The 24419-nt window shown below is 37.7% G+C and overlaps 1 protein-coding gene and 1 long non-coding RNA gene across 5 annotated transcripts in view; one reads left to right on the forward strand and one right to left on the reverse strand.

The window, feature by feature from the left end:
- Positions 1-24419, forward strand: part of SYNJ1 (synaptojanin 1) — a 91471-nt gene that overhangs the window by 25095 nt on the left and 41957 nt on the right. For 2 of the 4 annotated variants that reach the window (XM_042956962.1, XM_042956964.1), the window contains exons 4-13: positions 299-566; positions 4078-4303; positions 5398-5481; positions 11351-11412; positions 12450-12546; positions 13672-13841; positions 14895-14976; positions 17527-17679; positions 20203-20368; positions 22848-22871. In XM_042956962.1, the coding sequence (XP_042812896.1) occupies positions 299-566; positions 4078-4303; positions 5398-5481; positions 11351-11412; positions 12450-12546; positions 13672-13841; positions 14895-14976; positions 17527-17679; positions 20203-20368; positions 22848-22871 (1332 nt within the window). The remainder of the gene's footprint in view (positions 1-298; positions 567-4077; positions 4304-5397; positions 5482-11350; positions 11413-12449; positions 12547-13671; positions 13842-14894; positions 14977-17526; positions 17680-20202; positions 20369-22847; positions 22872-24419) is intronic. The other 2 variants (XM_042956963.1, XM_042956965.1) reach the window with 1 other exon arrangement.
- Positions 22767-24411, reverse strand: LOC122230706. Its single transcript, XR_006207752.1, has 2 exons — positions 24040-24411; positions 22767-22891 (listed from the first exon to the last, which is right to left on the reverse strand). It is a non-coding gene; the product is annotated as an uncharacterized LOC122230706 (long non-coding RNA).

The following is a 24419-nucleotide window of genomic DNA, read 5'->3' on the forward strand; positions in this document are numbered from 1 at the left end:
ATACACATTTAAATATACAAAATATAAATACAAAAATATAAATATAAATTTATAAAAGATATAATTTATATATGTTTAAATATAATAGCTTCATTATATTAAATGTGCTCAAGCAAGGATTTTTTTTTTCAAGTCTTGCCAAAATGCAGTTGTAAACATAAACATGTCCGTGTCAATTTAAAATAACCGTGCTGTTGGATTTAAAAAGTTAGAAACATGACAAGAAAGTTGGAAGACACTTTGAATAGCTTGAGAAATACTGAGACTTTTCATCCAACTAATTCTTTGGTTTTTGCAGGTGATACTATGTTACATTATCTGGTCCTAGTCACTGGATGTATGTCTGTTGGAAAAATTCAAGAATCGGAGGTTTTCCGAGTTACTTCCACCGAATTTATATCACTACGAATTGATTCTTCAGATGAGGATCGCATTTCAGAAGTGCGAAAAGTTTTGAATTCGGGAAACTTTTATTTTGCGTGGTCTGCATCTGGAGTCAGTTTAGATCTGAGTCTTAACGCACATCGTAGCATGCAAGAACACACAACCGATAATAGATTTTTCTGGTGAGTTTGTGTTACGTTTTTCCCCTTTGTAATCACGCGCTTGCTGTGCAGGAGTTTGGTGGTTTGGGTTATAGTGTGTTCAGCAGTAATTTTCAGAGATAGCAGGGATGGGCATTGCTGATGGGGCACACCGCTCTTTCCTGCTCCAGAATCCTCAGCCGAGCAGCACAGGCATCCAGTGTCAGTTTATCGAAGCTCTCATGTGACACGAGACCCATTTGCTCTCCCTGATCCAGACTGACCTTTCATTTCCAAAATATATTCAAGATGTTTATTTTAAGATTAAGAATGAATTAGTTGTAGTAGAAGTGTGTTGCCAATACTTAACCGCTGTTAGTTTTGAGATCTTTCCTCTGGCAGTACTGTTTTCCTAAGACAGCATCACATTATTTTTAATTGAAAGATTATAGGTAGATAATCTTGGTTCAAGAGCAAGCGACTATGAAGAAGTGGTATACTAGGATAACACTGAGTACTATAATAAAATAAGACTTGAGTAGGTAACTATTTCATGTTTATGCATTAATGTGCTTTGTTCGAAGTGTGCACAAAGGGGGTGAGCACGCGTGACTATAATTAGTACTGCTTTATTGGAGGAGGCCACCTTTCTAGTGTAGAGGTTCCCTTGTCCACAGCCAGCATGGATGTTGACTTTTTTCCTTAACATCATGTACCAATTATATTTCATTATGTATACAAATGTTATAAGGCCAAAGTCCATGACTCTGTGCTCTTGGGTCTCCCTTGGTAGTTCAGATTCAAGGTGTTCCTCCTGTATATTTTCCCTCCCCCCCCCCCATTTCCACCATTTACCTGTATGGTCCTTGAGTAGCATGTTCAAGTCTGACCCATCTGCCCTGGCTGGCAGAAGGCTCAAAGCCAACAACAACCTTAGGATAGGAAACTACCTTTAGAACAAATTTTGTAGCTAACGTGGAAGTTTTTTGGCCCAGCATAGTAGCGTGGAGGAGAAGCAGGGCAGAATGAAAAAAGACTCTAGTGCACTGTAGTCAGAGACTTGGAGCCTCACAAAGGAGGAGATGATGGAGGGGTGGGGAAAGAAGGGTTAATAGGGCAGATGAGTGGCATAGAGTCCATATCAGCCCTATACTTTTTCTGATGGAAGAGACATTGAAGTTCCTAACGATGATAGCAGCTGGGCTGGGCAGCTGTCCTTACTTTTTTACCCCCCACCCTGCTCATTCTTAACCCCAAAATCCTTAGATTAAGAGATAAATTTTTCCTGCTATAATTAGAAGTTTAAGCAGGTGCAGATGTATTGGTTCAATGATCAGCAATTAAGCACATTTGCTAAGTTTAGCCAGTGGGAATAATTTATTTACCATTTCGTTCAACTAAGGTTGAAGGTGGGGACAAGTTTAGATAACAGATTGAGGGAGTTTGTCTAGTGGAAGTCAGGTTGAACAAAGGGGAGACTAAAACACCAAAGATGAGTTTTGGTCACTTAACACTTTCTACATTTTGCTAAGGACTGGGATTCTTTTTTTTTTTTATCGTTTATTATTTTTGAGAGAGAGTGTGTGTGTCTGAGAGCAAGCAGGAAAGGGGCAGAGAGAGAGGGAGACACAGAATCAGAAGCAGGCTGCAGGCTCTGAGTGCTCAGAACAGAGCCCAACGCGGGGCTCGAACTCACAGACTGCGAGATCATGACCTGAGCTGTAGTCGGCCGCCCAACCGAGCCACCCAGGCGCCCCAGGACTGGGATTCTTGAGCTTCCCTTCAAACAGAAATATGAAAGTTTTATGCATTTATTATGCATACTCTTGTAGCTTAGTAGAAATATTTTCCAGGATACAGCCAAGTAAGTTTTTGTTGTCAGAGTCACAAATGCCTATTATAAAAACCCAAGTTGTTTTACTCCATTGGAGATTTGAAGCCAATGCCAGTTGAGAGTTGTTTATAAATTTAGATAGAATTAAAGCAGCAACACATTGGCAACAAAGGAAAATGAAAACTGATGGCAGACAGAGAAACTCTTATCTGAACAAACGCACAGGCTCCCGCTTCCATTTAAATGGGGACAAGTAAGTTTTGTATACCTCTGCCATGACATGGGACTCGCTATGGCATCTGGACATACTGGGTCACGGTCAGTTTGAATTTTGCCTCAGATGAGCGTAGGCAATGGTGAAAGTTTGGAAGCTTCAGTCGTATTTTTAAAATACGTAATGGCTGCTGGATTCAGTGTTAGTCCAACAGTGATCTCACCACTCATTCACATTCCAGTACACTTTCTTGAATGGACGGTTTACCAGAACTGCACGTGACCACCACAGCCACACCCTTGGGGGGAAGAGGGCTGGGCTACTGCTGGTCCAGTAGTATTGCTGTGTATTTATGATTCAGGCAGCAAGATACTGCAGAGCACTAAAGAAGAAAAATCTCTACTTAAAACAGAAGAGTTTTAAAACTCAGAGAACCAGACTTCAATATTTTTTTAAATGTAATCTTAAAATTTTATTTACTTTTAAAATTTTTTTTTTATTTTAGAGAGAGCTCACTCTCTCTAAATATGCGGGGGAGAGGGGCAGAGGAAGAGGGAGAAAGGAAATAGACAACCTCCAGCAGGCTCCCTGCTCAGCACAGAGCCTGACCTGGGGCTCGATCCCATGACCCTGGGTTCATGACCCGAGCCAAAGTCAAGAGTCAGACATTCAACCGACTGCGCCACCCAGGCGCCCTGAACCAGGCTTCAGTATTAGAGAAAATTCACTTTTGTAAGACACCTTGTTATCTGAAAAGACCCAAGTTTTTCTGCACAACATTATACTTTCCTTGGTCAGAGGTTGGTTGGGAGATTCCGTATGCATTCTTTGGAGGAGTAAGGCTCCAGTAGAGAACCCAGATGAGGCAGTCTGTGGGATGAGAAGGTGGCCAGCCGGGCAGGATTGCAGCCCGTATCCCTGATTTAGCCATAGCGACTCTGCTTTGCTATGTTTCCTAATCATTTGGCTTCTGTGTACGAACACAGCATAAAACTTTTTGCCCTGAAAAAAATTGAAAACCAGGCCCCCTCTGTTCCATAGAATGCTAAACTCCTTGGAGTAATGGAAAACTCTAGACATGTATTAATATGGTAGCTACTAGTTCAGTTGGCTATTTAAATTAAAATTAATTAAAATAGAGCCTTATTAAAGTTGAGCCTTAAGAGTAAAGCTTTATAAAGTGGGATGGGGATATGCGTATGAAATCCTTTTTTTGGAAAAGTCAGGTTATATATACATTATATAAAAAGACAACAGAATAGGACACAGCTACTAAAAACATAAAAGATCTGCTTCTTTTCTACGGACCATAGATCACATGCCAGAGGATCGCATTTTATTGCCTCATCTGATTCCTGGCATGGTAAATGTAAATGAACTGGTTTATTTGTAGGGCCTTTTAATTGAATAGCATTAAATTAATGCTTCAGGAGCACTGCTTTATTAAAGCTTATACAGTGTTAGCTGGCACTCAGTGAGCTAATGAGTTCTTCCTTTCCTGTTAGGAATCAGTCTTTGCACTTGCACCTCAAGCACTACGGCGTGAATTGTGATGACTGGCTATTACGCCTCATGTGTGGGGGAGTAGAAATCAGAACAATCTATGCTGCTCATAAGCAGGCCAAGGCTTGCCTCATTTCCAGACTCAGCTGTGAACGAGCTGGGACCAGGTTTAATGTCCGGGGAACAAATGATGACGGCCACGTTGCTAATTTTGTAGAAACAGAACAGGTACGTAGTGTTTTATATTGCTTCGTGCATGTGTTAGGTTCGAGGGCCAGAAACTAATAGAACCACAGTTTTTGATCTGATTCAGAACTCATTTTCACGTCTGTAATGCCATTTCGGGGTGGTCCTTGGCTCCCTTCTGGCCTGAAAAAAGGCTTCCCTGAAACAGACTTATTTATAAACAGACTTAGGTGTGGCTCTTCAAATGAGTAACAAGGGGTTTATTAACTAGCATGACATGGTCAGTGCGGTACAGTTTGGTATTGAATTTTAAAAATCCTCAATGATAGAGCTAGACAACTTAATAGAGTGGTTTGTGTGTGTGTATGAAATGAAATCAAACCCAGCTCTTTTAAAGGTAGATATGGATATCATCTAAAATGAAAACTTATGACATTTTCAGCTAGAAAGACAAATACCATATGATTTCACTCATGTGAAATTTAAACAAAACGAACAAAGAAAAAAAGAAACACACCAAAAAAAGACTCTTAAAGACAGAGAACAAACTGGTGGTTGCCAGTGGGGAGGTGAAGGAAGGGGTGCATGAAATAGATAAATGAGGTTAAGGGCTTATGTTGAGGAGCACTGAGAAATCATCATTGAATCACTATATTGTATGCCTGAAACTAATATGACACTGTGTGCTAACTATACTTGAATTTAAAACAACTTAAAAAAGAATCATGACACTTTTGGCTCAAAACTGTATAATTGTAAATTCAGGCCACACCCCCCAGCCCAACTCAGTTCTTCAAATTAGTTTTTGAAAAATACTGAAAACTAAAGAAAAAAAATTAAATAGAAAGGTATGTGTGTAAAATATTGAGATTTAGAAGGAATTCCTTTTTAAGACTTGTGCTGCTTATGCTTATGTGTTTGCTATTTTTTTGGTTAATATGCAGAAAAACTATCGCTCAATAAAAGAAAGCCAAACTTCCTTAGTAGCCTCTCCTGGATATTTTGTTAGGACAGTTGTGCGGGAGAGATTGGTCATAAGATATAACTCGCATGCAACAGTTGGTAGTAAATTTGTGTTTGTAAATGTAGAGGTCATACCTTTGTGGGAATGTTTCATCTGTTATTTTTCTCTGTAGGTTGTGTACTTAGATGACTCTGTTTCTTCTTTCATCCAAATCCGGGGGTCTGTTCCATTGTTCTGGGAGCAACCAGGGTTGCAGGTATCTGGTTAACATTGTTTTGTTCTTTTCTTTTGAATATTTTCCATATTTTCTAAGCTCTCAGGATAGTCTGTTAGTTCCTGGGATAGTCGTGTTATTCAGTCTAGTAATATTAGCTAGATTCACAAATTAGGGTCTAAATGCACGAGTTCCTGGAATTGTCTTAGATGCTTTTCCTTTAATGTTCTTTCAAATGTCTGTAGAAATTCAACTGCTGTATTTAATATTAAAATTTTAATGTTTCCATAACACACTGATATTCATGGTGTTTCATATTTACTATCTCAGTGTCTTTAATATATAGCAGTTTAGTCTCTTTAGGTAGAAGAATGTAGCAGTTAAAAAAAAGCTTCTGAAACCAGACTTCTCAATTTGCATCCTTACTCTGCCACTACTAGCTGTGTGATCTTGGACAAGTGGTTTAACTCCTCTGTGTCTCAGTTTGCTTATCTATAAAATGGGAATAATAATAGTAGTAGTTCCTATTCATAGGGTTGTAAGGATACAATGAAAAGTACTAAGGCAATGCCTAGCACCCACGGGCAGCACTGTGTAAAATGTGCTACTGAAATTTTGCTTTGTAATTTATAGGGACCTGTCATCTTTAATACGTTTAATACGTTTAATACGTTTGCTTTCTGATTTTTTTAAAACTTTGTTGATACAGGGATGCCTGGGTTTAAGCATCTGACTTTCGCTCAGGTCATGATCTCATGGTTCCTGGGTTCAAGGCTCAGTCAGTTAAGCATCTGTCTTCAGCTTGGGTCACGATCTCACGGTTCATGGGTTCGAGCCTCACATCTGGCTCTGCACTGACTATGTGGGGCCTGCTTCAGATTCTCTGTCTCCCTCTCTCTCTGCCCCTCCCCCCACTCAAAAATAAATAAACATTAAAAAAATTTAAAAAATAAACTTTGTTGATATAAATATCTAATACTTAAAATATAAGATTCTTTCATGTAAGTTCATAATTTTAGATTACCCATAATAATGTGATTTTGCATTTTATTTTTATTCAGAAATCTTTAGTCCTTAAAGTATAAGTTATTTTCATTTTAGGCTTCTAGTATGTAATATCTACTAAGTTAAAAAACAGTTTTTTTAATTTTTTTTTTTTTTTTTTTTTTTTTTAGAGAAAGACAGAGACAGAGTGTGAGCAGGGGAGGGCAGAGAGAGAGAGGGAGACAGAATCCGAAGCAGGCTCCAGGCTCTGAGCTGTTAGCACAGAGCCCAACACGGGGCCAGGCCGGAACTCACAAACCATGAGATCATGACCTGATTTGAGGTCGGCTGCTTAACTGACTGAGACACCCAGGCGCCCCTTTAGCCTATAGTATTTAGAAAATGGACAGAAAAAAAATCTTGCCTCCTTTTAGTTCACAGCTGGATCTCTTACATTTTAGGCTGGCTGTGGTAGAGAAAGATTGCAGACCATTTCAACCTTTGCGGTACCGCACTTTATGTAAGACAGGCCAAGAATTAACAAGGGTTAAAAGCAGTTACAATTCTTGAGTTCTTGTCAAGAATTTTTGCTTCTGCGGGTTTTCTCTTTGGCATGTAGGGGTAACTTAAGTAGATCTGTCTCTCTCCAAGTCTCTTTTGGGAAAGAACACCAACCCTACTCCACTTCTCCTAAGCCTGTGTGATCAGAGAAGGGTGTTTGGAATATTTGCTTGAAGAACATTCTGAAAACGTTGTTTTGATGCAAGTTGAATGCTTTTGCTTTAGAGATAGGCTACTGTAAGAAATGGTAATAACCTCTGTTATGCTGCTTTCTGTGATATTTTATTAGAAGCTCAGGATTACAGTATTTGATTATTCAGTATGGTTGGATCTTGAGTAGTTAACATTGAGGGGTCCTCCTTGGGTGAGGTTACCCGGTTACCCTCCTCCCTCCTTCTGTGTTCTGTGGCTGGCCCAAACAGTCTGTCTGGCCAATGTCCTATTGTTTATGGGCTGAAAACTACAGATTTTTAAATCATGCATTTCTTGATAGTAATTTTTAAGACATGGAGATAGTCCAACAGCTTTGCTAAATTGTCACGGAGCTGGCCCATTGTTGTCTTGGGTGAAGATCGACTAAGTGGTTCTCAATTATTTAACTTAGTAGTTTTTAAAATCAGCCTTTCTTTGAACAGAAATGGATCAGTTTCATAAGTATCCTTTACAGAAAAACATTTTCCCTATCATTCTAAGAGTAGGTAATATAGGAATGAAAATATTGAATCGATTAAAAAAAACTGAAAAATAGATATTTATTTTTAAAAATAAAAATATGAAGTCCCCAAATTTATTTTCCTTTAGAAGACAAACAAGGACTTTTGACAGAGTAGTTGGAAGTGCTTATTAGGTATCCTGTGTATTCTCAGGACTGGAATTAATTTTAAACTTTTTTTTTTTTAAAGTTCATTGAGAGAGAAAGAGAGAGAGAGAGAGTGCATGCACACGCGCAAGTGGTAGAGGGGTAGAGGGAGAGGGGGTGAGAGAATCCCAGGCAGGCTCCACACTGTCAGCACAGAGCCCAGCACAAGGCTCGATCTCAGGAACTGTGAGATCATGACCTGAGCCAAAATCAAGAGTTGGAGACTTAACTGACTGAGCCCCCAGGCACCCAGGATTGGAATTAATTTTAGGGTTCCTTGATGTTAGTGTTGCCTCGTGAGATGTCTCACTTCAGAAGGCCTGGACAGAGAGGATGCCTAGGCACTTGTCCCTTGGCTTGTCTCTTATCCTCCACAGTTAATTCCTCTGAGGTTTTTTTAATTATAAGATTTTAAGGAATCATCTGAGGTTATTTTACAATACAGATTCATGGCCTCAACTTCACATCAGCTGAAATAGAATCTCTTGGAATGGGGCCAGAAATCTGTATTTGTGACCAAGTTCCTTACCATTGAAATTTGAGAACTTCTGTGGACCTGATCCTATTCTATTGACCTTGAGGCATCTTCAACCCCATGTGCTCCAACAGCCAGTCCTGAACCAGCGAAGGTAACCCTTCACACTTAGCCCCAGCATTCACCTAGGTACTGGGGCTCTCCCTTTCTTTCTGTTTCCACTCTTACCATCCATCCCAGTTAGGGTCCTCCGGATTTCTTCCCGCCTGGAAGATTCTCACAGCTTTCTAACTGGTCTTTCTAACTGGTAGTTTTTCCCACTTGCGATACATTCTACTCATCAGATCTACCAGACACCCTTTTCTTCAGGATCTGCCTTCCTCTGCCCGTCCAACTTGGTGCCTTGCTGTTTTCTAACACGTATCCTCTGCCCCCCAAATTAAGGTGTTTCCTTCAGTATGGCCAACTCAGATCTCATTGAGTGGATTCAGTTACTCCTCCACACTGATCTGTTCCTTAAATACTTAAGTCCCTCCAATGTATATTATTTTATACTGGGCATACACTGTCGTGTACTGTGAGAGATTCGAAGATCGTATTGGTGCTTCAGAGAGAGCTTACAATCTGGGGAGTCAGGCCTTTTGTGGAAAAGGCAAATGTCAATACGAATCAGTTTGAGGAATTAGAAGAGTTGCCGTAATGTGCTACATGGGTAAGAATGATATGTTAAGGGGTGGCAGCTCATTCATTTTACTTACGACTTCCTTTCTCTGAAGTTATTTCACATATACACTTCATACTGTTACTCTGACATTATGTTGTAGCTCACCTTGGTCTTAGAAGATGGCAAGCATCATCAGATCTATGTCTAGGGTAGCGTTGCACACGCAATTCTTGGTTGAATTGAAGTCTTAGAAATATGTGAACATGAAGCAATAACATTGATGGAAAATGATGCTCCGTACCACCCGGTTAAATGGTTGTTAAAAATGATCTCTGGTACAACTTTTTATAAATTTATGATTGTTTAAAGCCTTAAAACTTTCTAGAGTACTACCTTCATGACACTTGATGTAAGAGCTCCTTGACTATAGAATTTTTTTAGGCAGTTGTCTTAAAGCCTAACTGAGTGATAAAACCAGTCAAGTTGACCCAGCATATTACCCTAAGAGTTATGATATATAACTGGTTATATAATATGTGTTGAAGAGCAGGGCAGTGGGGGAAAAAGCACAGCCATTGCTTGAAAAACAGAACTTCCATTCTTTTTTTTTTTTTTTTTTTTTTTACCTTCTTGACAGTTGGCCATACTGTTCAAGATAAATATTAATCAGTAAGCACAATGCAAAGTCTTGGACTTTTATAGAGGTATAGGCAATTACCTGAGAAAACTCCAAAGAAAAGGTATTGACTTGTGCTGAGTTTTCTTCAGTCTACAATGCTTAAATATGTCTTGTGGTACACAAAATTTTTAAATTTTGTAAAGACTATTAAGCACTATAAAGTGAAATTGAATATAGATGTGACATTAGGCTAATCACTTTCTTATTGAAAGGAAGAAACATTAAAGAGAGAATACTGATTATCAGGAGAGTTATTGGACTGTCTCACTTATCAGGACAGAAGCATGTTTAATGAATCATAATACTGTTAATTTTCGAATTGGATGAGCTTGTTAGAGCTTATTTTCTGATTTTATGTGTCGAACTGTATGACTAATTTGGTAGCCCTCTTCTCAGGCCCGCCTTAAAGTCACTGTGTTCAGATCAGGGAGAATGAATTCTGGGGAAACTTTGATCCCAAGACCTCAGGGCGAATGTTGCAAAGTGAAGTTCAGGGAAATAATCTGGTATCACCGTTATATTTCTTCTTGGCATTTCTTTCTTTCTTTCTTTCTTTCTTTCTTTCTTTCTTTCTTTCTTTCTTTCTTTCTTTCTTTCTTTCTTGGCATTTCTTTCTTTCTTTCTTTCTTTCTTTCTTTCTTTCTTTCTTTCTCTTTCTTTCTTTCTTCTTTCTTTTCTTTCTTTCTTTCTTTCTTTCTTTCTTTCTTTCTTTCTTTCTTTTTCTTTTTTTCAAAATATTTATTTTGAGAGAGAGAGAAAGAGGGAGAGGGAGCGGCCGAGAGAGAGGTGGGGAGAGAGAATCCCAAGTGGACTCCATGCTGTCAGCACAGAGCCCCAGACGGCTTGCTCTCAGGAACCATGAGATCATGACCTGAGCGGAGATCAAGAGTCAGGCGCTTAACTGGACTGAGCCAGTTATTAGGCGCCCCTCTTATTTCTTTCTTAATTTTGTCTCATCTTTCTGCTACTCTCCTATGCGAGAAAAGAAAAACTGTAACAAAACAGAAAGGTAGATATTTTCCATCTTGTTCAATTCTCTTCACCCATATTTTCTGATTTTATGTGTGTGACTGTGAGATTGACTTAGAAAGTCTGTTTTCCAGAAACAGTGTTTTGAATTGGTTGGATCTTTGGATGAAGGAGGAGTGAATAGAGCATTTAGCGCAACAAAGAAAAAAATATGTGGACCTTGTACTTGTAGGCAGCTTGGAAGAGTAGGAATCAAGTTCAGGGGACCTAAATCCTCATATGAATCTTTTTTGGAATTAGTTCTGTTGACCTAAAGGGGCAAGTTATTTCACTAGTCTGCATTTCAGTTTTTTTATTGCCCAAGTGGCAGTACTGTGTTCACTTACACAGGACGTGTAGTTTGAGCTTAAAACAAGGTAATGTATATGAAAGACCTCTTAGAAGTATCTTTCATAAGTAAAAATTCCTGTTAGTTGATGAGTTTTCATAATGGTGTCTTATAACTTCTGTCCTTTTTATATGAGGTCATGTTTTTAAAAATAAAGGGAAAGGAAACCCATTGAACTTGTTTTTCTTTTAAACCGTAATATGAATGAACATCAATTATCCAATGTAGTATTGTGTGTTCAGCAAATGAATTATCACATACTATAAACAATGATATTTCTTTTGTCTCCATGTCAGCTTTTGGTATGATTACATGTATTTCTCTCGCTGTAGGTGGGATCTCATCGTGTTCGTATGTCAAGGGGATTTGAAGCCAATGCACCTGCTTTTGACAGGTAAGACTGATTATTTTTACCTAATGCTCTAAGTTTTGGTATCGTTAAGCAGCGAACTAGTTATCGTATTTACCGATTCATTTCTGCTTGTTTGGGCCCTAAGTAAAATTTCTTCTGACTTCTAATTTAATCAGAAGAAGGTGATACCTAGTATTATGACTTTGGGGGTTGGTAGCACTAGGTTGTGGGTCTTCATCTCTTGGTCTGAAAACAACCTGTTTGGATACGCTGTCTAATAAGGTAGCCACTAGCCTCATAGAGCTACTGAGCACTTAAAATGTGACTGGTCCAAATTGAGATGTACTGTAAGTGTAACATGTACACTGGATGTCAGAGAGTTAGTGCAAAATAAAAGGTAAAATATCTTATTAATACTTGTTTTATAGTACATGTTGAAATGATATTTTGACTGTATTGGGTTAAATAAAATATAGAAATTCGTTTCATTGTTTATTTTTGCTTTTCTTAATGTACCTTCTAGAAAATTTAAAATTGTATCTGTGGCTCATGTTACATTTCCTTAGGAACGCATTGCTCTGTAACCCCTGGAATGGTTAGAAGCTGGAGAGAAAAAGACAAAAAACAAACAAAAAACACCTCCTATTTGGGGCCTATTTTTCTTAAGACTAGAATGGTTAGGGAGGTCTCTCTGATGCCCACGGAGCATGCTTTGTCCTCACATGAGGAGCAGCCCTCTGCCCTAGCTGCCCTCCCAAGCTGGGTGGCCTGCGTTCTCCGCACTTGTCTGGCACCAGCCTCCCAGAGGGGAGAGGGGGCTGGGCGGGTCCGGCAGCTCCAGCACAGACGGAAGTCTCAGCTTTGAGGAGTCAGCGAGGAAAGGGCCTTACCTGAAGCTTCATAAATTCAGAGTTTTGAGAGGAACGGATTTGTGGAATGAATCTGTATCCAGTGTTGCCAGTTGTAGGGGTGTGTGTAGAATACTGCCCTGTAGGTTCTATTTAATGGATTTCTGCTTGTTGGGGGGAAAATTCCGACGACCACTTGACACATACTTCTTTCTTTCTTTTCTTTAACAGGCATTTTAGAACGCTTAAAAACTTATATGGTAAACAAATAATAGTAAATTTGCTTGGATCTAAGGAAGGTGAACATATGCTAAGTAAGGCTTTCCAGGTAGGCATGATCAGCTTTTCTTCTGTTCCGTGGACACCTAGAATGATACTAAAAAATTATGTAGCGCAATAATGAACTTACTTCCTAGGAAAAGGTTGGGTACCTGTTGGAACCATTAACTCTTTGGGCTACCAAGAAACAGTTTTGCGTAATGTTGCTGACATTAGGGTTAGGGAAAACTTCCAAAGCAGTTGACTCTGTTTTCTGAAATGTTACTTATTTATCTTGTGGAAAAGCAGAAGAATGTCTTCCCCTCTGAAAAGTGTTCATCTGTCACTGATAAAAAGACACCGGACGGTTTCCTTCTCCATCCACGCATTGCCTCTGCCTGTTTCCTAGAAACCATAGTCATGGCTTGAAACCTATGATACGGTGAATACTGCACGTAAGACCATGCCTTCTCGTACCGATGAGAGAAAACTCGAGAACTGCGAGTAAAGACGAACCCAAATGATATATGCCCAACTTCTAAAGAAAAAGTATTCTTCATCAATGTTTACTATTAAAGCAACAATGAATTAATAGCAATGATGGTGTTCCATAAGATGATAAGCCTAAATTAAACAAAACAGAGAACATTTTCTGAAGTTCAGTCTAATGAAGTCCAGAAAGTAACTTATTTGACTGTTTTGTGTGACGCTTGTGAAATAAATATTGTTAATAAACAGATTATGCTTTAGAGAATGACTTTTAAAACATTTCAGTGTGAGTATAAAAACGTGAATTTTTTGGTTCTTAATAGGTTCTGTCTTAAGTCAGTTACTTTATTTTGAGATTCTATAACAGGTACAATTATTAAATGTGTAAAAAATGAAGTGTTGGTGGTTAGAAATAATTTTAATTTTCTGAACCAGATGAGAACATTATTTAAGTTCTCTGATGTTAATTATGTCACCTGATCTCTCTGGGACAGTATGCGAGGTTTCACGAAAAAGATGTTATTGGATACCATCAAGTAATTTTCCATTTTACTGCCAGTGTCAACTAAAGCTTTGTGGGAGATCAGTGAGATTTCACGGGACCGTGCTGAGGTTTAACTTTAAAATGCGACGTTCCATTCTAACATTACTTGATAAGATCATATTTAATTAACATTTAGATGAGTATTTGCCTTTTTACTTTCAGAGTCATTTGAAAGCTTCTGAACATGCTGCTGACATCCAGATGGTGAATTTTGACTATCATCAAATGGTTAAAGGAGGAAAGGCAGAAAAATTACATAGTGTTCTTAAACCTCAAGTCCAAAAGTTTGTAGATTATGGATTTTTTTATTTCAATGGAAGTGAAGTTCAAAGGTTTGACTGCTGTTTCTCTTTTCTTTGAGTTGGAACTTTGCTGTATTTTAAAAATTATTCTTAATGCAGAACTCTTGAATTACTTTTTTTTATATCAAAGTTTATAATTAAGTAAAATAATCTTTATTATACTTGATTTTAGGCTTGTTTTTCTTTCTTTAGAACAGAATAGGTAATAATAATACCTTCTATTATTGGGCACATCTAGTGAGCCAGGCAGTATACTCAGTCTGTACATGTGTCTGTAACAGCAGTCGTAGGAAGAAGTTCTATTATCCCCATTTTCGTTTGGGGAGATTGAGGCATAGGCTCTAATTTGCCCCAGATCACATAGCTAAAAAGTGTTAGAGCGAGGATTTACCTGGCTCCAGCTCTCATGCTGTTATCTAGGAGACTATTCTGCCTCTCTCTTAGAACGAATATGTTACGATGTCTTGACCTCAGTAAGGACTATTATATGCAAATAGAAGTAAAAGACATTGCTTATTGTCTGCTTTAGCACAATTTCAGTCTTCAGCTTTTGATAATGAAGTAGAGGAGGAAAGGAAGTATTGAAAAAATGAAGTTCAGAGTATAGGATGAAGTCAACTTTAGTGAACAAACTCCGATTTTTAGTTTTGGACTTTGTGCGAAATTTAGTATCAATGCCATAGAATCTGTGTAGGTTGGTGGAGATAACAGATCTTAGGTTTTTAAAATTTCTTCCATATATATTTGATCATCTTTTATGTGCAAAGAGCCCTGCGGTTATAAATCTGAATGTATGTTTAGCTCCTGACTACGGGCCTAATTAGAAGTAAGTGGGCATGGATAAATAGATGGTGATAAAGAGTATATGACAGAATGTTAACAGTTGTAGAATCTAGATGGTGGGTATGTGGATGTTTGCTGTAAAATTCTTCCATCTTTTTTGTATGTTTGAAAATTGTAGTAATAAAAAGGGGTAGAAAGTGGATGCCGTATTTTGGTGATCACCTTAATTTTCCTTATTTTGTTTTAGCTTTATTATTTTTGTTTCAAACTAGCTGTTACACTTTACTGAATTTGTTGCAGATGCCAGAGTGGCACAGTTCGAACAAACTGCTTGGATTGTCTGGATAGAACAAATAGTGTGCAGGCATTCCTTGGCTTAGAGGTAAATAATAATAATAATAATAATAATAATAATAGTAATAATAATAAGTTGTAATGTATGTATGTGACTTGCATCAAATGCCTCATTCAGTGCTTTTGTAATACTTATGTTTCTCATTAGTTACTGTTCATAAAATGAAATTATGCTTCATTAAAGGCATTTTTTTACTTCTCGTATGTTTTTAACCTCCCCCCCCAATTCCTTTTCATTTAAATATTTCCTTTACCTGTTCCAAACACTCTCTTCAGGTAGCTGATGTTTCCCTGTATCGTTCCTTAGCTTTCTGTTGAAAAACTGCTATGTACACTCTTCCGACAATCGCTTCTTTTGCCTTTTGGAATGGAAAAAAATTATATATATATTGCTTATTGTCTGCTTTAGTACAATTTAAAAATTGTATACACACACACACATAATTTATATCGGCCTTTATTCTTCATGTAATTTCTTCAGAATTGGTGAGGATCTGTTTTCATATTCTGTGGGATTAGATTTTTGACCGTCGGTAACCCGATGCAGTTTCTACAGTGTTTTCAAATCAGTAGCGGCAAACAGGATGGATGGTTATTAGTGGGAGTGAGAGTGCATGAGATTCAGCTTCTCTAACGAAGTCTTTGTTTAAAAGTGTTTTTCTTTGCCATCTATCCATAAGTTCAGTCTAATATAGACATAGTCTCCCTGTATGACAAAGCAGCAATGCTGAGCTTTCTAGGTCTTTCCTGTTATGCAGGAGCGGGGGTCATTAGGCTGTGGTGGGTCTTCATTTCGTGTCACAGGAACTTAGTATAGTTCTCAAATACTATAAAAACAGGAGTAGGAAACAACACGTTCTTATTTCCTCCGGTGAATGATCTTAAATTTGGCCAGGACATTGGCTCATTAGCTACTCTGCAGCTGGGGTTCTTTCTGTCTCAAAAATGAAAGGGTAGTGTGTAGAATTCTCTGCTACAGAAGTGTAGCTACAGTTCTGTTCATGTAGCTAAATAGGTTCTACCGTTTTGCCTCTTTAAAATTCTGTCATTGAGACTTATGATTATAATTTATGTAGAAAATATGACAGAGACAAGAAAAGTGAAAGCAGACAGTTGGTCACTTGACATTAATCGCATGGCTTGGGTTTGTTTTGAGTTGTGTTTTTAAGTGGCTGAATACGTTTCTTTAGATTCTGAGAGTGAACTTACGGAAATGTTTGAAAGTCTTTACTCGAAGTATAACAAGTGTTAGTTCTCAGAATCTGACTTAACCAGCTATCCACTGTTGGTAGTTAGGTGTGAGAGAGCTCCCTCATATGTAGCAATTGGTTGACTGTTTACAAAATTGACTGCTAAAGTAGGCAAAGCCGAACTAGGGCGAAGACTAGTTTTGCCAAATTCCTTGAAAAGAGGGAGCTATAAATGATAAAATAAGTCCTAGGGGCTAATTTTGGTTTATTCTTCATGCTAGCCAAGAGCACCTCTGGTGCAAATCTCCAGGTAATCAAACGAACCTAGTTTAGTGTTTTTTATATTATTTTAGTTTTTGATCCCTCTCTAAATATGGATAATCATAATACTTGCAGATAAAACACAAATGGCAAGGAATTAAGTAAAAATGCAAGGCATAGAATATGACTGGCTTCCAAATAAGACAAATAGACTGGGTAAGGACTATACCTTGCTCTGACTGCCAAATTGCAAAGCCAAAGTTCATTCAGAGTAAAAACCAGTGACTCTTCCAGAGACATTTATTGTTATCCATGAAGGAATTGGGGCAGCCTGAAGACCTTGCATTCTTGCAATATACATTGTATATTGTAATATTGTAATATACATTGTACATACAATGTATATTACAATGTATATTGTATTTGTATTGTACAATGTATATTGTAATGTATATTGTAATATACGTTACCAATATAGATTTTATACATGAAAGACTGCCATGACTTTATTCAGAAACAGGACTAATTTATTTGTTTTTGTGACAGTTCAAGAGCAGCTCTACTTTTCTCATAATCTCTTGATTTTAATTACCCACATGTGTAGAACCCAATCAAAAAATTAAATTAATTCCCTCTATATTTAAATAACCTAGCCAGATTTTTTTTCCTGTGCTTTATTGTATGCTGTTGAATAAAAGTGAACAATCAGTCCATCTCTCACACTTCTGTACATTGTGACAGCCTCCTTTTCAAGGTAAGATAAGTACAAGAATAAAAACTCAATAATCAAGCCCTAAAGGTACTGGGCTCATAATAAGTGTGGCATTTTACAGAGATATTTTACAGAGGCATTTACAGAGACATTTTAATGAGGTTAATTTCATCATTTAACCAGAAAGAAGTTGTTAATTACTACAAGGGAATATTAAGACACTTTTAAGATTCAATGACAAACTAAAATGGTGGGACAGAACACAGTTAGTCTCGTAAATTGGTAGGTTTTCAAAATCCAGTCCCACATGGCCCTATAAAATGCAAACTTTGGTTTGAGCCTTGTCGTTCTTGAAAAGTCTCATCACAGTTAATGTATTAATATACTTACAGAAGTTTCTCTTTTGCTGTTTTAGATGCTAGCTAAACAATTGGAAGCTCTTGGCTTAGCCGAAAAGCCTCAGCTGGTGACTCGCTTTCTGGAAGTTTTCCGGTCAATGTGGTCCGTGAATGGTGATTCGATCAGTAAGATATATGCGGGCACTGGAGCCCTCGAAGGAAAGGCGAAGGTAGAGCTAGGTTTCTCCTGACATGACGAGAGAGCCTCATTTTCCTTTCAATGACACTTTTAAATGGTCTCTTTTTAAATTAACAGTTGGGCTTTTATAGGTATCTGCTTCCAGTTCTGTTTTATTATCCTTCCGTGTCCTCTTAATACTTCCTTCTGTAGCGGATACTAATGATTGGGTAGAAGAGAGTAATGTCCCTCAGCTTGGGGGGTCTTACGTATGACATAGTCATTTGGTGATAATCCGTTAGGCCTACATATGTATTGCTTATATTTTGTTTCATGATTTCTCAGAACTTACGTATCTGTGTCGCTTTTTATGTTGTTTGTTTTGATTATAAAATTTTTAAAAGTCCTAGTCCTCCTAATAAGGGGTCCTCTGTCATTTGGCTTTGTGTTCCCAGCACTTGATATAGTGCCTACCATTTAATAGGATTGTGACAAATACTGGTGGGATGAATAAATCAGTGGACGATTTATGCCACACTTACTATGAGCCCAGTACCTTTAGGGCTTGATTATTGAGTTTTTATTCTTGTACTTATCTTACCTTGAAAAGGAGGCTGTCACAATGTACAGAAGTGTGAGAGATGGACTTCCTCATAATTCTGTGCCTCCTCATTGCTTTTTAATATCTGGCATTATCAATAGACTGCTTCCTTACTCTAGTGTTTGGCACTTATTAAGAGACTTTGGAAACGCACTCGAGATACTTTTCATTATTTTATATACTTAAATAGTAACTTTTTAAGGCTCCTGTTTTCAGTTGGATTTTATTAACATTTTAAATCTCTACAATTCTTCAGATTACCTCAGGAATAGAAAATAAGGGCATCTGCCATTTTTATACTTCTGCCACCCCTACAGTACAGCAGCTGAAATTCTTTGAAGACCACTCATCATCTCTAAGTCTTTTTCTCTAAACCTTCCTCCTCTTCTGCATCTCCTAAAATGCCATGTCTGTCTCTGTTCAGTTATTGGCCTTACCTGTCACAAATGATTTTGTTGACATTGACAAATAATTACTTCTTAAATGGTCCCTCTTTTTGAAAACCTGAAATTGTTAAACCTCCTTTAGTACTCCTTTAAAAAAGAGAATATAATTCTTACTGTTAAAACTCGATTCTCTACAAGAGCTGCTTAAAATATTCTTTAATGCTCTTCCTTTTTGTTTCTGCAGCAGCCAAGACAGTATGTATACAGAGGTTATGTATATTTTCAGTGGTCTTGTGTCTCTAACTAATAGATGCGAATTCTCATGTATTAAATATACTAGTCTGAACTGAACTAAAATCTAACATCTGAACTGCTCTTTCTTTTCCTTTCTCTGGGTTCCTTTTGGTTAATTGCCTGATAATGTGAATGGTGAGTGTCTTTTCAAATACTGTCATTTGTATATGTCATCACATGGAAGAAAATAACATTTTAATTTTCAAATTACTGTCACTTCTATAAGGGATGAAAATTACATATTGCAAATGAAAGGGTTTTTTTTAAAGGCCAGAGTTTGGTGTTTTGTTTTGTTTTTTCAACAGTCATCCAAATCTGTAAGATCAAAAGAAATCTTCATGGTAACTAACACGCCTGAGTAAACTATATGTTCATTAAAAGTTACGATCAGGAAATGCAGGCTTCCGGTTATGGGAATACGTCACAGGAATCAAAGGCACAGCATAGGGAATATAGTCAGTGGTATTGTAGTAGTGTTGCATGGTGACAGATGGTTAGCTACACTGGTGGTGAGCACAGCTCAATTTATAGAGTTATCTAATCACTGTGGTGTGCGACACAAACTAACGTAACGTTGTGTGTCAGCGATACTAAAAAAGAAGTTATAATCAACTCACTGGAGGAATTGGCCTAAGTTTATTATTTTTATGGTTTGTATTTACATCGGCAATAAAATGAGCTAAGATATACGAACTGTAGTTCACATTTAGTATTTATTTATGAACTATAATTATAAATTTCTTTTTAGGCCAACCCTTCATTCTTAGGTTCAGTTTTAGTTTTAACTACTAGTATAAGTTATTGAGGAGCGATTCCAGTCTTATTTTTCTACACGTTATTTTTCTACTGTCGAAGTACTTGGAAGTTTTTCTAAGAGCATGTAAGTGGACCGCATCCTCCTTGATCTCCCCTGCGGCCCCCCACCCCCCATCCCATCCTTAGTGCTATAGGTTACAATGTAGGAAGTAATTTCCTTGTTTTAAATAAGTACATGTCACTTCATTTCCTTTCTAGTAAGCAACGTTAGACATTTACTGCTCTTGATGTCATTAGTGAATGCGTTTGTGGTACTGAGCTTTTTCCACGTTTTTGTGCAGGACTGTTATCCAGAAGGAAAAGAAACAAAGGCATCTTGAGCCATTTTTGATATGATGATTTGATACTCAAAGTAGAATGATTAGGTCCTTTTTATTGCAGTAAGGTCAGATAAAACTGATTTAAACTTTCAAAATGCCTACTGAATAAAATCAACAATATTTGGAACAAAAATCCATGCTCTTTTCTTCCCCAACAGGCTGGAAAGTTAAAAGATGGTGCTCGTTCTGTTACTAGAACGATTCAGAATAACTTCTTTGACAGCTCCAAGCAAGAGGCCATAGATGTTTTACTACTGGGAAATACCCTAAATAGTGACTTAGCTGACAAAGCTCGAGCACTTTTAACTACCGGAAGTTTGCGCGGTATGCGTACTTTGTATTTTGATTACTTTATGTTATTTATATCCCTTCTAATAGTCCAAGGAGTAACTGTAAATTTATTTACATAAACATTTTTTAGATCAAGTTGATTAAAACAGTTTGTGGAGGAATTTCCATCGATGTAATTTTTAAAAATTGCATTCTCTAAAGGAAGTTCATCTCTTTGGAAATGTTTTTACATTCAGTGGTATTACTAAGCTGTAAAATGAGGCCCGTGCAAGGCAGGATTTCATAGAATATTCAGCTAGTGCTTTGAATAGAGCATTCACTACCTAGTTATGTAGACAACAGTTGCTTTATTCAGAAAAAGAGTGCCTATATTAGTGATTTTGCTAATTTCCAACCCCAAATTTCTATAACTTGGTCTTCCCTTACCTTGCTGTTGTTTGAATGAGCATTAAATCATATTAGATAATAATTTAAAATATTATTTTTAGACACTATTTAATATGAGACATAAATATATGGCTTTCAAGGTGGCTTTTTAACTTTCACTGAGTCTTTTATTAAAATCCAAAGAAGTTGAGCTCCTGTCAGTGTGTGTGTATTTAGCATCATCATGGGAAAAACTCAACAGGCACTGTAGAACTTAATGAATTGACTTCCTTAATTCCGTATTTTTTCTGTCTTCACTTTTTTTTTAGCACTCTGAACATTTTTACTTCTTCTGTTATCCCCAGCCAAACCTTACAGTTTCCCTGTGCGTGTTAAGAGAAATTGTTCCTCATCAAATAATGTATTCTTGGATAATTACTTGGTCAACTAGGTTATCATGGATTCTTTCAGAATTGTGCATGGTGCTGTGGGTAGTTGGATACAGTTGGCTCCTTGGGGATCTATTAGTAGGCCCCGGGGACTGAGGCCTACTAGCGCTCTAAAAAAACAAAGTCTGATCTTAGCTACTATTAACTTCAGGCTTTCTTCCTGGCTCCCAGCACCAGAGACTTGGCTGATTTGCATCTTGCCACTTCCTTCCACCTATGCCTTCTTTGATATGGAGGCATTGCTAAGCAACAGTTGAAAGTAAGCAACTGAAGGAAAGAAAAGGAGAAGCGAGGAGCTTAAGAATTCCCAAACCTGATTATCAGTTTTTTTAGTTGCCTGCACATGTTACTGTGTGTCAAAAGCGCCTAAAAAAAAGTACAGTCAGTTCTGCTCTAATGCTTGTTCTGAGAATGGGAATTTGTTCCACCGTGGACGCTCTGTTAGGGAACATTTTGAGCATAATGCCAGTTCTGCATTCCTTTATGCATGGTCTCACCCGGCAGAACTGAGACGGGTAGAAATACACAAAACACGCACACACATGTGCATACACTTCAAACCTTTCTCTGCTTCCATTCACCAGATGTGTTATGAGACATACCCATTCACACCTGGTGTTACAAATTTCCATCCCAATTCCAGAAGACCCTTCTTCCATCATTCACAACTACAGTTGACCCTGGAACAACACGGGGGCAGGGACACTCACCCCCCACAGTCAAAAATCCATGTATAGCTTCTGATTCCTCAAAAACTTACCTACCAATAACCTGTAGACCAGAAGCCTGACATAAACAGTTGATTAACACATAATTTGTATGTTATGTGTATTATGTACTGTAATCTTACAGTCAAGTAAAGTGTTAAGGAAGAGAAAATATGTTTGGAGTACTGTATTTACCAAAAAGGAATTCACGTATAAGTGGGCCTGTGCAGTTCAAACCCGTGTGTTCAAAGGGTCGGCTTGCTTGTCAGCTGCCATTCTCCTCATGCCCACTTCTACCAGCAAACTTCAGGTCTTTTTCATGACGAAGTGCCGTATTTAAGGAGTATTCAGACACCTCAAGCCATTTAACATGTGAAACCGTACTACTGTTTTTACTAGGGTCCCATCTGTTTTGGAGTGTCACTGCTAAAATTTGGGAGTGTTGTCCCCTAATCCCATTTTCCCCATAAGCTCTGTGGCTATGGGAATCTGTACTGTTTTGCACTGCATGGTGATTTTTGTGGAATGTGTATGTTTTGTTACAACTGAACTGATTGTACTTAATCGGCCGAGTCCCAGAAAGAATACTAGAAGACGTATATTCGGGTCCTCATGTGTTCAATACCCTCTAACCCCTTGGGTTTCTAGATTCATATTCTCTCTCACACGTATGTGCGTGCATACACACACACACACACACACACACACACACAGGAGCAGCTTGAAAAACAGGCCAAGGACCTCCTGATTGTGACACTCTGGACATCACTGAGTCACTGTAGGATTTTTCATAGATGCAGAGGGTTTGCGTCAGGTATTGTCACTTATGTTTAATCTTTGGTGTCTTATAGCCCTCAGAAAAAATAATCAAATTGATGTAAAAGAAAAAAATGAGGCCATCTTAGGATGTATTGTCATAACACTCTAGATTTTAATTGTAACTTGTTGTTTTACTAATGATTCTTTGTTTTCTTCTTGATGCATCCATAGTTTCTGAACAGACATTACAGTCAGGTACAGTATAGAAAACCAATCTGTAAATAAAAGCAAATTTTTCTTTATTTTTCTGAAGTTGATATTGTAAATCGACCAAGCCGTATAAATGGAAACTTTCTCTTATTTTGCCCTCAGTTTCTAATAGGATAAATTAATACCTTGTTTTAATCTGAGAAAAAAATTTTTAAGTTTGAGAAAACAAAGTACTTCGTTTAGGAGAAAATACATAATGCTGCCTGTCTTCTTCTAGTAAATGCTTAATTCTAATTAAATATAGCTCATCCAGTTTTAATTTCACCTTTATATTTCAATGAACACACATTGTTAGTATTATACCTTGCTTTTACTAGGCTAATGGTAAAAACCCCAGTGTGACTATTTTGGATTAATTTCAGAGTACTATCTGTGATATCTATCAGCAGTGTTTCTCACACATAGTATTTGAAAAACAATGACTTATTTTTTCATACTGTAGATGAAATATATTCTGTAACTATAAGACATGCACTAAAATGTGATCTGAACTCTTTTAAAAAGCGTCAAAATTGGTAACAAAGTTAGAGTAAGTGATTAGGACCTAAAGATCGTTATTTTTCTTGCCTTTCCTATTCGTAAGAATCTTATGCCTTCATTTTCTGGACAAGGTTTATGAACTTGTCCTTAAACACGGACATGTGGCAAAAGGAGCAAAAACGGCCAAACGGCAAAATTTCTTGCCAGAAATGTATCGGAAAAAGACATCTTTTCTTCCTTTTACTGAAGATTTGGTATCTTAAGATTTGTTCTGCTTAGTTACTGTTCTGAACGTTTTGAGAAACTATTGGTTATTTTTGTGAGAAGTTTGGAAGAGGAGGGTACTTGGATGTATTTTGAGTTATGTAATGAAATCCATTTTCTGAAATGATATGGCATTTGGGAACGGACATCTGTTTGAACACGGGCTCATTTCTGCACATTGAGGTGCCAACTAGTTAAGAATAAGCTAGAAAATTGTTACAACTTTTTATTCCATTTATAAACTGATCTGACTTAATTCACGCAACATGGCCGCATGTTTTCACACGATTCATTATTTGTCTTGCTGAGTATTTTAGGCTGTTAAATCACTCTAGAACTTGTATTTTGATATAGAGTGGATCACAGAGGCTGTTTTCATAGTAGGAACAGTGGCAGTGATTTCACTCACAAAGACCATGTCATGGAGAAGGATGCGTTGGGTACGGCCAGCTTCCAGTTAACCAACAGACCAGAACGAATCATGTGCTTTCATTACCACCTGACACCTTATACGAGTAGTCACGTCAAGTAGGAAGAGGGCTGCAAATCTGCGTGTCTGCTCCTGGGAACAGCAGGCGTGACCTGATCACCTCAGCAGTTCCCTCAGGAGATTCACGGGTCACACTGTTTTCCTTGTGATGCCATAATCTGCCTTTTTACTCTAATTCTCTTGTGTATCTTGGTACCCTAAAACAATAAATAGTAATCAAATTGTGTATTAAAAGGTGAGAATCATTGTGATTTCCTTTTCCTCTTGCCAGTTAGTTGCCAAGTAAGTGTGTATTCGGT

Source organism: Panthera tigris, chromosome C2 (assembly GCF_018350195.1).
Source record: "Panthera tigris isolate Pti1 chromosome C2, P.tigris_Pti1_mat1.1, whole genome shotgun sequence".
Classification (NCBI taxonomy): Eukaryota; Metazoa; Chordata; class Mammalia; order Carnivora; family Felidae; genus Panthera; species Panthera tigris.